Source organism: Coturnix japonica, chromosome 2 (assembly GCF_054131305.1).
Source record: "Coturnix japonica strain WE chromosome 2, WE-NBRP24, whole genome shotgun sequence".
Lineage (NCBI taxonomy): Eukaryota > Metazoa > Chordata > Aves > Galliformes > Phasianidae > Coturnix > Coturnix japonica.
The window spans coordinates 33210545-33225289 of NC_140664.1; the positions used below are offsets into that span (position 1 = coordinate 33210545).

General features: G+C 40.3%; 1 protein-coding gene across 4 annotated transcripts in view; it reads left to right on the forward strand.

Moving 5' to 3' along the window:
- The first annotated feature begins 1038 nt into the window (after window positions 1-1038).
- Window positions 1039-14745, forward strand: part of CA8 (carbonic anhydrase 8 (inactive)) — a 44141-nt gene continuing 30434 nt past the window's right edge. For all 4 annotated transcript variants that reach the window (XR_014942524.1, XM_015855645.3, XM_085537351.1 and 1 more), the window contains exons 1-3: window positions 1039-1205; window positions 1411-1602; window positions 5097-5221. Coding sequence is in view for 3 of the 4 variants with exons in the window: in XM_015855645.3 (XP_015711131.1) it covers window positions 1127-1205; window positions 1411-1602; window positions 5097-5221 (396 nt within the window). In the remaining variant the exon portion in view is untranslated. The remainder of the gene's footprint in view (window positions 1206-1410; window positions 1603-5096; window positions 5222-14745) is intronic.

Here is a 14745-nt window from a genome sequence, read left to right on the forward strand (position 1 = left end):
GTGCAGGCCTAGCAGCCTCATGTTGGTGCCAGGAAAGGTTATGGAGCAGATCCATACCATAGTGAGAACATGCAGCATGCATGGGACAACCAGGGGATCAGGTCCAGAGAGCATGGGCTCAGGAAAGGCAGGTACTGCTTGACCAACCTCACCTCCTTCCGTGACTGAGTGAGCCACCTGGTGGGTGAAGAAAAAGGCTGCTGACGTAGTCTAGGCATCAGCGAAGCTTTGGACTCATCTCCCACAGCGTTCTGGAGAAGCTGGCAGCCTGTGTCCTAGACAGGTACACTCTTTGCGGGGTAAGGAACTGGCTGGCTGTCCAGTCCCAGAGAGTGGTGGTGAATGGAGTTAAATTCAGCTGGTGATCAGTCATGAGTGGTGCTCCCCAGGGGTTGGTACTGAGCCCCATCCTGTTTAGTATCTTTACTGATGACCTGGTTGAGGGCACTGAGTGCACCCTCTTTAAGTTTGCAGATGACACTAAGTTGGGAGAAAGCACCAACCTGCCTGAGGGTAGGAAGGCCCTACGGAGGGATCTGGATAGGCAGGATTGCTGGGCTGAGGTCAATGGGATGAAGTTCAACAAGAACAAGTGCTGGGTACTGAACTTCAGCTGCACCAATCCTAGGCAATGCTACAGACTTCCAGAATACTGGAAGCCTTCCCAGCACCAAGGGCACACTGCTGACTCATTTGTGTCCACAAGGACCCCTTGGCCATTGGGACCAGCCCTCTTTCCAGCTGTATGCCCCTGTCCTGTCTTGCTGTCTGAAGCGCTTCCTCCGCAGATGCAAGCAAACTTTGCAGCTGTTGATCAGGCTTTCCCTGTCCATACCCTACACACACGGGGGTGCTGCCAGAGAGAATCCCCGGCACACCGAGGCACCGGGCTACAGCGCCGCGACCGCCTTCACACCCTCCGCCGTGGGCGGTCGTCCGTGCCCGGCCCCCCGGCGGCGTGCGGCATCGCTCTGCCCTCTCGCACGGTTCCCTCCGCCCCCAGCCCCTGCCCCTGCCCGTCGCCGTACAACGCCAGCCACTCGCGGGGCGGCGGCAGGGCCGGAGCGCAACGCAGCGTCGCCCGTCAGCCGCGCAGCCAGCCCCGGCCCGAGGGGAGCAGCCCCCCATGGCTGACCGGAGCCTGATCGAGGGCGCCGAGCCCTTACCCCGTAGGGAGGAGGCTCCGGAGTGGGGCTACGAGGAAGGTGAGGAGCGGGCGCCGGGCAGCGGCTGCGGAGGGGGAAACTTTCCTTAGGGGCAGAGGAGGTGGTGGTGGTGATGGTGGAGGGTTTACATCGCGGGGGAGCCGGGGAGCCCCGGGGGCGGCAGGTGACGACCACGTCTTTGGAAGGGTCGAGGCGGGGGCTCCGGGGATGGATCGCTACACAACGACTTCTCCCGGCGCTGCAGGGGTCGAGTGGGGGCTGATTTTTCCCGATGCCAACGGGGAGTACCAGTCGCCCATCAACTTGAACTCGAGAGAAGCGAAATACGACCCCTCGCTCCTGGAAGTGCGTCTGTCACCCAACTACGTCGTTTGTCGTGACTGCGAAGTGATTAACGACGGGCACTCCATTCAGATCGCCCTCAAATCCAAATCAGGTACGCTCCGACCACAGCTTACGCTTCTCCGGCGGCGTTCCCTGGGCGTTCGCTGCCTCTCGGGTTGCTTTGTGCTCGTCCTGGGGCATAGGAGGGGCTGCTTCAGCGCTGGCTGCAGCTCGGAGGAGGGGTGGGTGCTGCTGCTTTGGGACTGGCTTTGGGAAGGGAGCGTGTCAGCTCTAAGCTGGATGGGCAGTGAAGCTGCTCCAGAGCACGTTCGGGGACTCTGAGAGCAAGGGTTGGACCCTGTTGTGGTGCTGTCATCGAATGTGCTGACAGTTGTCTGTTAGTGCTGCTTCTATTGCTAGGACAGCATGATGTCAAACTGGAAAAATCTGTCCATTTTCCGAAGTCTGTGCGACTTTAACTAAACTTTTCACATTAATTTGAGTGGACTGTGAATACTAACTAGTCAGTTAACAAAGATACTCCAGTTATACATACCTGTAATATTTATGAAGAGCACGTAGCAAAGCAGACCTCATTTCTGAAAGGGTTTTTCAGGTTCATTCAACAATTAACTAGAAGCTGATAAACAACTTCAAGTTTAGTGAAATGACAGTATCTCATTCAGACCTTTCATGTAAATAAACTATTCTCTACAAAGGAGACAACTGTAAGGGAAGCTGTCTGAGAAAGCTCTTTGTGCTTTCCAGCCCTGTGGTAGTTCTTACCATGTGTTTTGAAGAGTGTCCAAGTTATTCTAACCAGTCTTAGCTAGCAGCTGCCTTCTGGGGGCATTTAAACAGCTGAAGGTTGTCAAACCACGAGACAGCCCAACTTTTGTTTCCTTCTGAGATCCCAGTAGTCCTGCAAGCTGCAGCTGTGTTGGCGGTGAGGGAGTCAGTTCAGTTTTGCGGTGATTTTTTTAAACAGAAGGCTTTGTTCTTTTAATAATTATGTTTGTAACTTGGTAGCAATAGCTAGTAAGATAGGACCAATGCACCCATATGCAAAACCATTCCAGTCTCAGGGAAAGAAAATACTTGTTAAACTACAATGCAGACTGATGTCAGCCTGATGAATGTTGAGATATAAGAAATAGTGAAATATAAGAAAAGTGAAATAGAATGAAGGTTTATGGGAATTAGGATTTAGGAAATCCTGGTTTACTTTCAGTTTCTTCTTAGTTTTGTATTACCTGATTTTTCATTTTTAAACGGGATAATTTTTCTGTGTTTGGAGGGAGAGGACAACATTACTTATCCCTGCAAAGAGAAGAGTTAATAAGCTGTGTTTGACCAAGTATTCTGGCTAATTTTCAGGGATTGCGGAAGCTCCTGCGGATTCTCTTCCTCACAGGGGATCTCTGATGACAAGTCCATTTAGCCGGATTGTTTTAATGGGAACTGTTGAGCACTAAGTGCTTTTGAAACTTTGTCCATTTGATGTGCAAGAGAGTCACATCTACTGTAATGTTGTCAGTCAAAGAAGAACTTCTTTGTTGAAAACATAAACTGATTAAGTACATACTAAAAGTCAATTTGTCCTTTCTGGTGAATTATTTTATCCTTCAATTCAGGACACGCTCCATCTGGAATTCTCCAGTCCTTATTATTTAATTGTAAACATTTTTACAGGCTGCTTTCAATTTGATCATCATACATATGTTATACATTAGGTGGAATAAGCATGACCAACTGTGTTATGGAATTGGATATTGAAAATTGCTTTGGAGGATCCATATAACAGAGACTTCTCTTAAGCCATTAGTAGATTGCAAATCAGATTATTTGTTTTCTACTAAGATCAAAAATTGATGAAAAGTATAGTTAAATGTTTCATGCATTTACAAGGATCAGAATTTGATGAAAGGCAAAGTAAGATAAACATACTTCATGCACTGGAATACTTTTATCATGGGATCAGTATATAAATTAAGCTTCAAAAATGAAGTCTTAGAAGCTCCTGCAGATACAGAGCTTCTTCATATAGAAAACATTTAATCTAGCTACACTTTTAAGGAACAATAATTTAAAACAGGAAATGGTCTACTTTCCAAAGAAGTAACTCTAATTATCATGTAACTTTTTATTCTTCTAGATTTTCCTAAGTACTTTAAGTGGTTGTTTTCCCAAATATTCACTAGATTTGCAGATTTTCCCCTACAGATATAGGTATGAGTAGAATATAGATAAAGAAAGTTTAAGAAGCAAGTTTGAATTCATAGTTACATTTAGGACATTTCCTCTTAGGAACCCTTTTTGGTCAATGTTTTTTGTTTTTGTGCAGTTGCAGTGTGATTCAGTTGCTGAATTGTTTTACAACTACAGTGTATCTTATGGTCCAGACTACTCCGAGGCTACTTAGTTTGTACATCAAAATAACTTCTTTTTTTTTTTAAATTATGGAACTGCTGTTTTCTAAAACTGTACATTATCCAATTAAATAATCCTTATCAATTATCAAAGATTGTTGAAGTTTCAAAGTCAATGAAATGTAAGCCAGAATGTAATGGATTATGAGGAAGATTATAAATTACCTTAAGTAAAACCCAGCCCTGTCTGGAAGCGTGGACTCATCGATTTCAGCATAAAGTTACCTGTAGCGTGCAGAGTAGTATTTGGTGTGAAGCCACTTCACAAATCCATGGGCCAAATGTTTCCACTGATTAATTCTGAAGTAGGTTGGAACTCAAAAAGGTCTGAGCAAAATCACAGAATTACAGAATGGCGGAACTTCCTATGCTGTAGATTCATCCCATTACCCCTAGTCCTGTCCCCATGCACTACTGGAAAGAGACCAGCCTCGCCACTATGGCTCCCACACCTCAGGAGGTGGGAAAAAAGGCTCTATTAATGCAAAGGAATCAAACTTTAATGTGAAGTAGCTGCTTTGTGCAGTAATTATGGGTAAATACTTTTAAGAAGTCCCGGTTACTTTAAAAAACTATGTTAGGAAGAAGCTATGGATGTTTGGAAGCTGTTTATAAGGAAATAAGCGGTGTATGATTGCATATATTGATTATATTTGGCTATGGAGGTGTTCCGTACCTCAAAGGCTGACAGGTGGTTTATGACTTAACTACCTTTAGCTTTGGCAAATGTTGGCAACCAAAATTTTCTGTCAGCTTCTGTGATACATAGCAAATATAGGTGATGAAAATTAAGCATTTGGACTTGTTGAAGGTAGTGACCAGTTCAATTCACAACCTCTGCCATCTGTTTAGAGCATGTGGCTACTGTCTTGATAACAGCAATAAACGTATTCACTCTTCTGATAAAGGTACGGTGTTTTTATTTTGTGTTATGAACCAGCTGTTCTGGCTCATAAAACTAAGAGCGCAGAATGACAGTGTTTTCACTGTTGTTTATAACTGCCTACATTCTGTACCTGCACAGAAGTTCTAAGGTAAAGGTCTCACCTCTGTCAACTTTCCTTTCTAACTCAGTTGACAGTAAGCTTGCAGCAGTGTCCTCATTGTATTTAGAGAATATATCCATTGGCTTATCTCTTACAAAACCGAGTGTGTTACCATTTGTGTTCTTTCCCAGTGTTAATAGGTGGGCCATTACCTCGAGGACATGAGTTTGAACTACATGATGTTCGATTTCACTGGGGGAGAGAAAACCAGCGTGGTTCTGAACACACAGTTAATTTTAAAGCCTTTCCCATGGAGGTAAGAGTGACACTGCATTGCATAAAACCCTTTAAATCCAAAAGATTTCAGTTCTTAGCTTGACTTTGTGGAAGTTCAAAAGATATTTTCTTTTAGCTCAGCATTTTAGTGCTTTATATTTCAGCTGCAAAACTGTCTTCCTGAGGTGTGCATTAGGACAGTAAATTAGGATATACATCTGAAATAGAATGTTTCCAGCACTCACCCCATGTGATTAATTGGTTATAAAATTAACATTCAGAATTATTAACTTTTGTCTTAATAATATTAGTGTTCTAGCAAGATCTGCTGTTTCAACACTTCCTATGTCACCTTGACCAATAGCTATAGATGGGGAGAACTGCAAACTGGAAATGTTTCCTTGGTGAACAGTAACAATTTAGGAAGATTTGGAGGAAATGTATGGTAATTTGTTAATGAAATAGCTTTACATATCTGAAAACTGAAAGTATGTGATACTCTTAGATATGTTCTTTAATATCTGAGTTAATTTCAAAATTTGGAAAGACAACAAAGTAATAATAAGTCTGAAAAAAATCAGCTCTTCATAAGCTGCCAGTTTTGGACTCCTGGCCTGCCCAAATACTGGGACTAATGTCTTCTTCCCTCCAGCAGCCTTTCATCACTCAGTTTCCGCTTTCCCATTGCTTATACTTTTCAAGGAATGTCTTGGAGTATCACTTAGACCATGGGCTACAACACTAATGTATCAGATGCCAAACCTGATGTTTAATGACTTGAGCTTTGCAATTTTTATTTAATTTACTTTTCTCTGTATTAGTTTTAAATAAACTGTCAAGATTTTTCTTCAGAGTTCTTTGAGTTATTTTTGCCTTAAATATCTACCATAATTCCTTAGGAGCCTGAAGCAATATTTCTTGGAAAAGGCATATTGGCTTACACCATCAGTCTAACTTTTAGGGTTGTTTAGATACCTTCTTTTGGGTCAGATGTTAGTTTCTGGTGTTGATTTTGCACAGGTCCATCACAAAAGCCAGGCAGATATAAAGTCATTCATGTAGACTGTATTGGTTGATTTCAGGCAGATCCTGGAAGTTCAGGAGAATTAACTGAGTGGGGAAGACTCACCAATCGAAAAGAAAGTACAGAGAAACCTTTGCATCCTCATTACCTGGCTTAATATAGTTCAGTATGGGTAATAAGACTTCATGCTACTACAGTGTTCCTATAATTCAGGAAATAGTTTGTTCATTATGAAGCAGCTCTGCGTGGTGCTGTTTCTCAGCGTGGATTCAGAATGTGGTGGTCAAGAAATGTTGACAGAAATTATATTGAGAATTGTTCTTGGGAATCCAGTTTCCAGTCTCCTCCTTTATTAAGGATCATTCTGCAAACAGTCTTGGTGGCATGTAGGAACAAACTAATAATATCTGCAAGACTTATGATACACTCTAAATATAGTATTAATGTTGAGTTTTGCAAACAGATCCCTATGCAGATTAATTCTGGCAGAAAGTGACAGTGTAGTTGATACCATCATATCTAAGGTTTGTTGTGCACAGGTGTATTGTTTGAGCCTGTTCATTATCTTCTGTTTCACGCTGCCAAAAAGAAAACTGCAGTCTGCCTGACAGATGAGTTACATGCACTTGCATGAGCACTCTGGGGAAGTTTATGCTTTCTCCCTATTCTGAGTGGTATTTGTTTGAGCACAAATAGATGGCTATAGATATAAATATATAAATACAATGAGCACCAAGCATGTAGTTTGGTACTGCTGCCAGTGGGGCAAGTCTACCAGGATGTTTTTCCTAACAAACTAGAGATGAATTTACAAAGCATTTTAAAGAGTTTTAAACTCTCCTCCCTTTGTGAGAGGAAGACAAGCCAAGCAGATAAGCAGTAATATGGAAACCTAAGAGCTTGATTTAACTGAGTGTGTTAATAACACAACAATCTAGGTGCAGATTGCATGCTTCATTAAACTGTTAGCAATTTGGAGCAGTTCTATTAAAAAAACAATGTAGAAGCTTTGAGTTTAAACAGATCCATCTGAGCTAGCAATTTATTATCTGGCTGCCCTCTTTTTTTCAGGACTGAAGATTGTAAGACTATTTTATTGTTATTTATTGGGCCAGGAAGTTGTAGCTTTAGATTGTCAGTGTAATGATCTTCATAAAGCATGACTTTAAAAAGCATTATTTTTCAAGTCTGGAAGAAGACACTTCTTAAATCTCTTAATCATATAATCGTATAATCATAGAACGGCATGGGTTGGAAGGGACCCAATGGGTCATCAAGTTCCAGCCCTGTTGCCACAGGCAGGGCCACCAACCTCTGCACTTAATACAAGACCGGGCTGCCTAGGGCCCTATCCATCCTGGCCTTAAACACCTTCAGGGGCAGAACATCCACACCCTCCTTGGGCAGCCTCTTTTAGCACCTCACTACTCTCATAGTAATGACCTTCCTCTGACATCCAATCTAAACCTTCCCTTCTTGAGCTAAAACCATTCCTCCTTGTCCTGTTACTGTCTGTTCGAGTAAAAAGTTGATTCACCTCCTTTTTATAACCCCCTTTTAAATACTGCAAGATTGCAAGGACGTCTCCTCATAGCCTTCTCTTCTCCAGGCTGAACAAGCCCAGCTCCTTCAGCCTGTTTTTGTATGGAAGGTGCTCCAGCCCCCTGTTCATCTTTCTGGCCCTCCTCTGGACTGTCTCCAACCTCTCTACATCTTTCCTGTATTGGGACCCCAGACCTGGGTGTCGTACTCCAGATGGGGCCTCACTGGGGTGGAGTAGAGAGGGGTAATCACCTCCCTGCTGGCCACCCCCTCTTATGATTAAGCCCAGGATACCACTGGCCTTCTGAGCTGCAAGAGCACACTGTGTTCAGATTTTCATCCACCAAGACCCCCAGGTCCTTCTCCATAGGTCTGCTCCCAGTCTGTGTACGGATCTGGGATTACTCTGACCCAAGTGCAAAACCTTGCATTTTGCTGTATTGAACCTCATTAAGTTCACATGGTCCCGCCTTTGGAGTTTTTTGAGGTCTCTCTGGATGGCATCCCTTCCTTCTAACATGTCAGAAGTATCACTCAGCTTAGTGTCCTTAGCATACTTGCTGAGGGCGCACTCAAACTCATTAATCTCTGATACCACATCCACTTTTATAGAAATTTAGCAATATCTCATATTAGTTAGGTAATATCCTGTGTCTCTTAGTGCAGCAATCTATTATTTCTGACTCAACAGCTGGACTTCTGCACATGGTTAAGATATATAGGTTCATGGTGAAGTAGATGTGATTACTTAAGTAACTTTTGGAACAGCTTGAAACTGTTCACACTGGAGAAAAAGCATTATTTATGTGAATTGGAGGCTGAGTGCATTGTTATGTTTATTATTGTCTGAAGTTTAGCAAATATGTGTATTCCACCTTTCTTGACTGAAGAAATCAGAATGTTGACAATAATACACAAGCTTGATTGCATTCACTAAAATATCTGTGCATGCAACCAGTCAGGAAAATAAGACATAAGAATAAATAGTTGTCAAAGATATATTCTATAACACATTTATTTTTTAATCAAAGGAAAAATAGAGTGCTGTTACAATAGTCCTGTCTTTATTTCATAAAAAACAGATCAGAAGGGCTGTTCTTGCTTTTTGGGCAGAAACTGGAAGGAGACATGCAACTTTCTCCAGAAACTGTTCTCACTAAGTACTTCTACTGCACATAAATAGTGTTACTTGACCTTTGGCCACCAGTTATGTTATGTTTTCAGTAACTGTCTTAACACTTAGAGACTGTTTCTTGTCAGTAAGTGGAACAGGGTACCAATAGTCAGGACGTACTTTGAAGTACATATTTTCATAGAGCAGTAAAACCCATGCTTGTGCTCTCATGTATATTACCTGAACTTGATTTAGGTTTAAACAAGAGAGGAACTATTCTATATATTTCTCTCTTTCATGCTGAGAGTTTGGATTATAAAACTCTGACGAGGCTCTGCTTTCTTCCTTGTATTTACTGTGTAATAGGGAGACAGATGGAAACAGGAGTAGCAACTGACAGCTCATGTTAGGCATGAACATTTATTCTTATTGCTATAGGAGTAACTAAAAATGGAGTTCCATTGTACCTGATCTCTGTATTGTCTTGGCATATTATTATGCCAGACCTAACCAAATCATAGTCCAAAAAGGACAGGAGAGCAAGAGAAAATGAACCATGGGATGACATCAATGCCTTTTTATGTAAAAAAATTAATATGTTTTAACAGCTTCTGAAATGAAGGAAAATGTAGGGAAAAGTATGCCCTAAAGGTATCTCTTCATATTTACTCAAGTGTTGGTATAACCAAAACCATAATCTGAACATAAGGAAATGGTTGTTTCCAGGCTGCTGTTCTGAAATAAAACTGCAACTAAGGGAATAAAAAGGCTCCTTTCAAGGCTTGTATATGACCAGGAACATAATTCCCTGTAATCCATCCTCTTTAAAATGTAGGATTGTATTAGCCGTGAACCATGTGAAAATTCTCAGTAGAAGAGGATTGACAGAAAACCATTTCAGAGATGCAGGAAGGTTAAAACTTTTATTATTATCTGGTTTTGAAGAAATGAAAGTCCAGTTGCCTGAAGGAGCAGAATCAGTTCTGCCCAGTAAAATCAGTGTTCCTTTCTGTTGTGTAATGAGGAGCAGAGTAATTAATTCTGTCATCTTTCACAGTTACTGAAATATCTGCTAGAATGTACTTTTGTGTAATTAAACATCTCATACCCTCTGTCCAGTTTAAGCTATTAAGTTCACCTCTGTGTTCATGTGAAATGGTGCCTACCTGTGGATTGCATCAAATGGTTTTCAAGCATCAGGCGAGGCTGCCACCAATATACTTCTCAGCTCTCAAATCTTTACAGTCTTTGGCGTGAGGATTTCTCTGTGTTGAGATCTATAATCACAAACATGTGCAGAATGCATTCCTTTCCTGCCATTTCTTCAGTGGAAGTGATTTACTTTCAACATAGAAGTTTGCCAACCTTAAGTATTCTTCACCACTTTCTTTAGTCTTGCTGTCTGTTTTGTTCAGTTACTTATTTGCTTGTTAGCAAATTATTCTGTTTAAAAAGATAAAACATTATTTGTAATTGAAATGGAAGGCATGAGCTTCCCTGTCATTTCCTCTTGACATGGAAATGTATAAATTTCAGTGGGGTTAGGTAGGTGTGAATGGCAAGCAGAACTTGATGCATAATGACAGCAGTTTCTGACACATGAGCTTAGTTTTGAAACCTGTGGATTTCTGCTGGTAGTTTTAATGGGACTGTAATCCTAGTCATAAATTGTAAAAGAAAACGTTTAAACCTGAAGAATAAATCCTATTACCTGAGTAAAGTATGACATAGGAGTGAAGAACATCCAGCTTAGGCAATCTTGATTTAAGAGGAGGCAAACAGAGCAGATTCTGCTACAATTTACATACCTTCATGCTGAGGTTTGGAACACTGCTTAGAAATTTTCCACATTTTCTAATGGAAGGGTAGTTTGTTACTAAGTGGCTTGGAACACTTTCCAAAATTTGAAATCATTGCAGAATAATACTGTCAGCCATGATTAAAGCAGTGCTTCTTAGAAGAAAATGGTTTCATTCGTGTAATTACTGTGATAATGAATGGGATTCTGATAACTGTATCAAACAACATTCTAAAAGATATGGCCAGACATATTATTTAAAAATTTAATTGTTCAAAAAAACAGATAAACAAAAAAACCCACAAAACTGCAACCCTGCAGTGCCTTTGTTAAAAGTCATGATATACATAAGTAAAATCTAAAGTTGTTTGGGGGGGAAGGAGAGGAGAGAAGAGAGTTGGAAGGGATCTTCAAATATCAAGTCAAACTACGTGACTACTTCAGGACTAAAGAAATGTAAAAGTGTATTACTGGGAGCATTATCCAAATGCCTGTTGAATATTGACAGGTATGGGACGTCAACCACCTCTTTATGTCTCTATGAAGCCTGTTCCAGTGTTTGACCACTCTCACGGTAAAAAAAAGTGTTTCCTAATTCCCAATCTGAAATTCCTCTGGCATAGCTTTGTGCTTTTCCCATCCTGTCACTGGATCCTAGGGGGAAGAACTGGCTTTGCCTTCTGCACTTCCACTCCTCAGGAAGCTACAGTGAGCTGTGGAGCTGAATCTTTGACGAGTAGATAAAAGATCAATTACAGTTTAAAAGTAGACATACCCATTGAACATTATCTAATTTTTGAGAACAGAATTGTGGAAAAACTCAGGAAAAACAGACCAAAGCATATGTTTTCAGTTTTGATTTCCAAATCTGCACTGATTTATAGATAATATAGAATCTTCTACACATTATGCGTACACATTATGCCTTTTAGAAGCATAATAAGAATAGTCAGCATTACACTGCGCTCCACAGGCAAAATCAGTCCTAGGACTAATTTCAGGGCTGTCAGTGAATTGTATTATGTGTGATGTTAGCCTCATATGTGCAGGCATTCAAGTATTTTTCTGTATTATTCTATACATCTTACACTCAGTGGTCATCTAATTCAGGTATCTTCTCTTTGATGTTATTATTATTTTTCTTTTCTTTCTTTTCATTAGTAGTATAAAGCTGGGAGGTCTTTGTTCCCTCACAGTATACTAAATGAAAATTGGCAAGAAGATAAAAACAAAATTACCATTGTTGTAAAAACACACAGGGGCAGCTTATGACTCTTAGTATTGGTAGTTGCTAAGCTCTTTCAGTATCATGATTTTATCATGGTTGAAGGATAATTTGATCTAAATGGGCACATGCAGTCTCTGAAGTATACTTTGTTTCTAGGTAATTTGTCAACATGATTGGCTCTTGTATTGCTCACTCACATGTAGTTTTCATTGATCATGGAATATGATCTGTAAGCTTTGTAACATGGGTTTGTGGTTGAGATACGTGTAGAAATGGGCTGTTGTGCTAGAAACATGCATTTAACTTGACTAGCTTCTGAGAAATACCCAATTAAGCTCTGTGGAAGAGCTGTAGACATCTTCAGAGTAAGTGTTATTTCTCCATCTGTAGAAAATCTGTGATTTATTCATTGGATTGTGAAAGACATACAAGCTGCCAGACACCAAGTCAAAGAAGAGTGGCATTAATGGCCAGTACTGATGTTTCTTTATTCTTTAGTTTCTCTTTTAAGAGTTATCTTACTTCCAGCTAGTCATGTGCTTGAGGTTTCATGGATTGAACACATCTAAAATTCTTTTGAGGCGGCAGTTGCAATAGTCTGTGATTTATGACTTCTTCCAGAATGGAGAACTTCAGTACCCTTTTGAGAAAGAAATGGTCCATACTCCAAATGATTGAGTGAAATAGGAATAGCTTTTCTAAGGAGGACATCTCAGGTGAAAAAAGTTTGCTGAATAAGTTTGCCTGTATAATTTTACTGAGATTGGAAAAGTGTTCATTTTTTTTCTTAATTCTTGTTTTGCTTTTATCTCCTGTGCATACCAGTAGAAATAGCACTGCCTGTGCTTTCAAACAGGAAGAAAAAATATATACAGATGAATTACATATTATAGTGTCCTCAGTTTCCCTTGTATCCAGTAGTTTTTTTAAGAAACAAACAAGCTGATGTCACATTTCAGTAACCTCTGTGAGTTGCTGAGATGAAAGTTTGACCTCCTGTTCAAGTCCTGGATGAAAAGGGCATAGTTTGGGTTTGCAGAGCTTTCTGGAGACTGGTCTCCTTCATTCTTCTTCCACACTGGCAGTGTGGTTGCATTAATCATACATTTTATGCCTGTATCTTGCTTCCCTGTTGGTGCTGAGAGACTGCAGTGGTGTTTGGTTGTGTCAGCCTCCTTGTGCCACTTTCTTGTTTCCTAATGTTGGAAATGAAGCCTCTCTGTGACAAGTTGGCCCACCTTTAGTTAGAAGAGAAATGCAAGATTTAACCCATTTTTTGCTGTTTTTCTTAACAACAGAAACAGAAAGAACTCAGATGGATTTTTTAAAATTATTATTATTATTATTATTGCTTCCTTTTCTTTTTATCTTACTGTTTGTAGCTGAAGTATTTTGACTCCCTCAGAAGTTATAATTTTAATTTTGTTTTTTTTAGTGGACCAGCAGTTCTCTTTCTTACGTGAAGTGAGACTACTGCAAGGTATTAGATTCTTCAGAGGGAACACAGAAGCCTGGCTAATGTTAGATGTTGCAATATTTTCATTATTCCTTTTCTATATGGTTTACTAATGTGGTAGATACTTCCATAGCACAAGGAACTTGCCACGGTGACGGCTAGAGCACTTCTGTAGACTTAATAGTTCAGTAGTCCCACTATTCCTTGTCTTTCCAGTGACACGCCTGAAGGTATGTTGCACAATTGCCTGGAACTTCTTCTGTAGTCTATTTTTTTTAGTTCAGGCAATTGGTGCCTGGCTGATTTTGTGGAAAGAACAGATTTTGGAGGGTATATTTGCAACCCTTCCTTATACAGCCTAAGTAAAATAATTTCCCTTACAACCACATTACAGTTCAACCCTCTTTCAAAGGCATTCACAGAGAGGACAGCATAGTAAGGATTCTTCTGGATGAGCTTGATATTGCAAATGAGCATTTATTCTGAATGTTTTAGCTGTGAATTTAGCTTTTGGCCTAAGACACTTTTTATCTCACACGATGGTGCAAAGTTGTCTAAACAGCTCTGTACTCTACTCCATTCTGACTTATTGCTTCCACCTAATTTGACCAATTTTATATTACAGCTCACTTTTGTTTAGGGAATGTCATCTTGTTCTCTTGCATACTCAAGAGCCTGACAGTTAAATGATGGACTAGGCCTAGATCTTTAGACTCTAAATAAATTATAACAAGCAGAGGTTGAGCAGAAGTTGTGCTTTCCCTTCTCCCACATTATACTACTTGGGAGATTTTTTACTCTTAAGCATTATCTGTGTTTCTTGGCACTGCTTCCAGCCTGTCTTAACATTGATCTCAGCATTGCTTTCAAAGATAGGCACAGAATTCCCTTCATGCCTTTGTTTTGACAATAATCTATGTATGAAATGTTAAAGATGATTTAATTCCTACCGAAATTCAGTGGCATTTTGGCAGAAGCATTGAAAAATTCAAGCCTACAAGCATAAACCAAGTACACTGATTAACACTAAGTCTTCTGACTACTGCCTCCTCTTCTTCATATTGCTTTTACCTAGAGTTCGTAATAGAATCATTTATTTTTATTTGTATTTTAAAAGGAGTATATTTTTCCTGACTGAACCATGCAGGCTTTATACTTTATGGATTTTTGCTTCTCTTATTGTGTTCTGAAGTATGTACATATACTCTTGCTTCTCCTAAGACATTTTCCAACAGCCTGTGTATCAATTCCATTAACTTTAATTTCCTAAACCTCTCCTTCAGGCTGTTAATAACTAACTTTCTATTTTTTTAATCACTTTTCTTGAGCCTGTGTGCCCTGGTCATATCCTTGGTTTGGTCCCCTTGTGAGGCTTTGAAGCTTAATTACTGTATGTTATGGT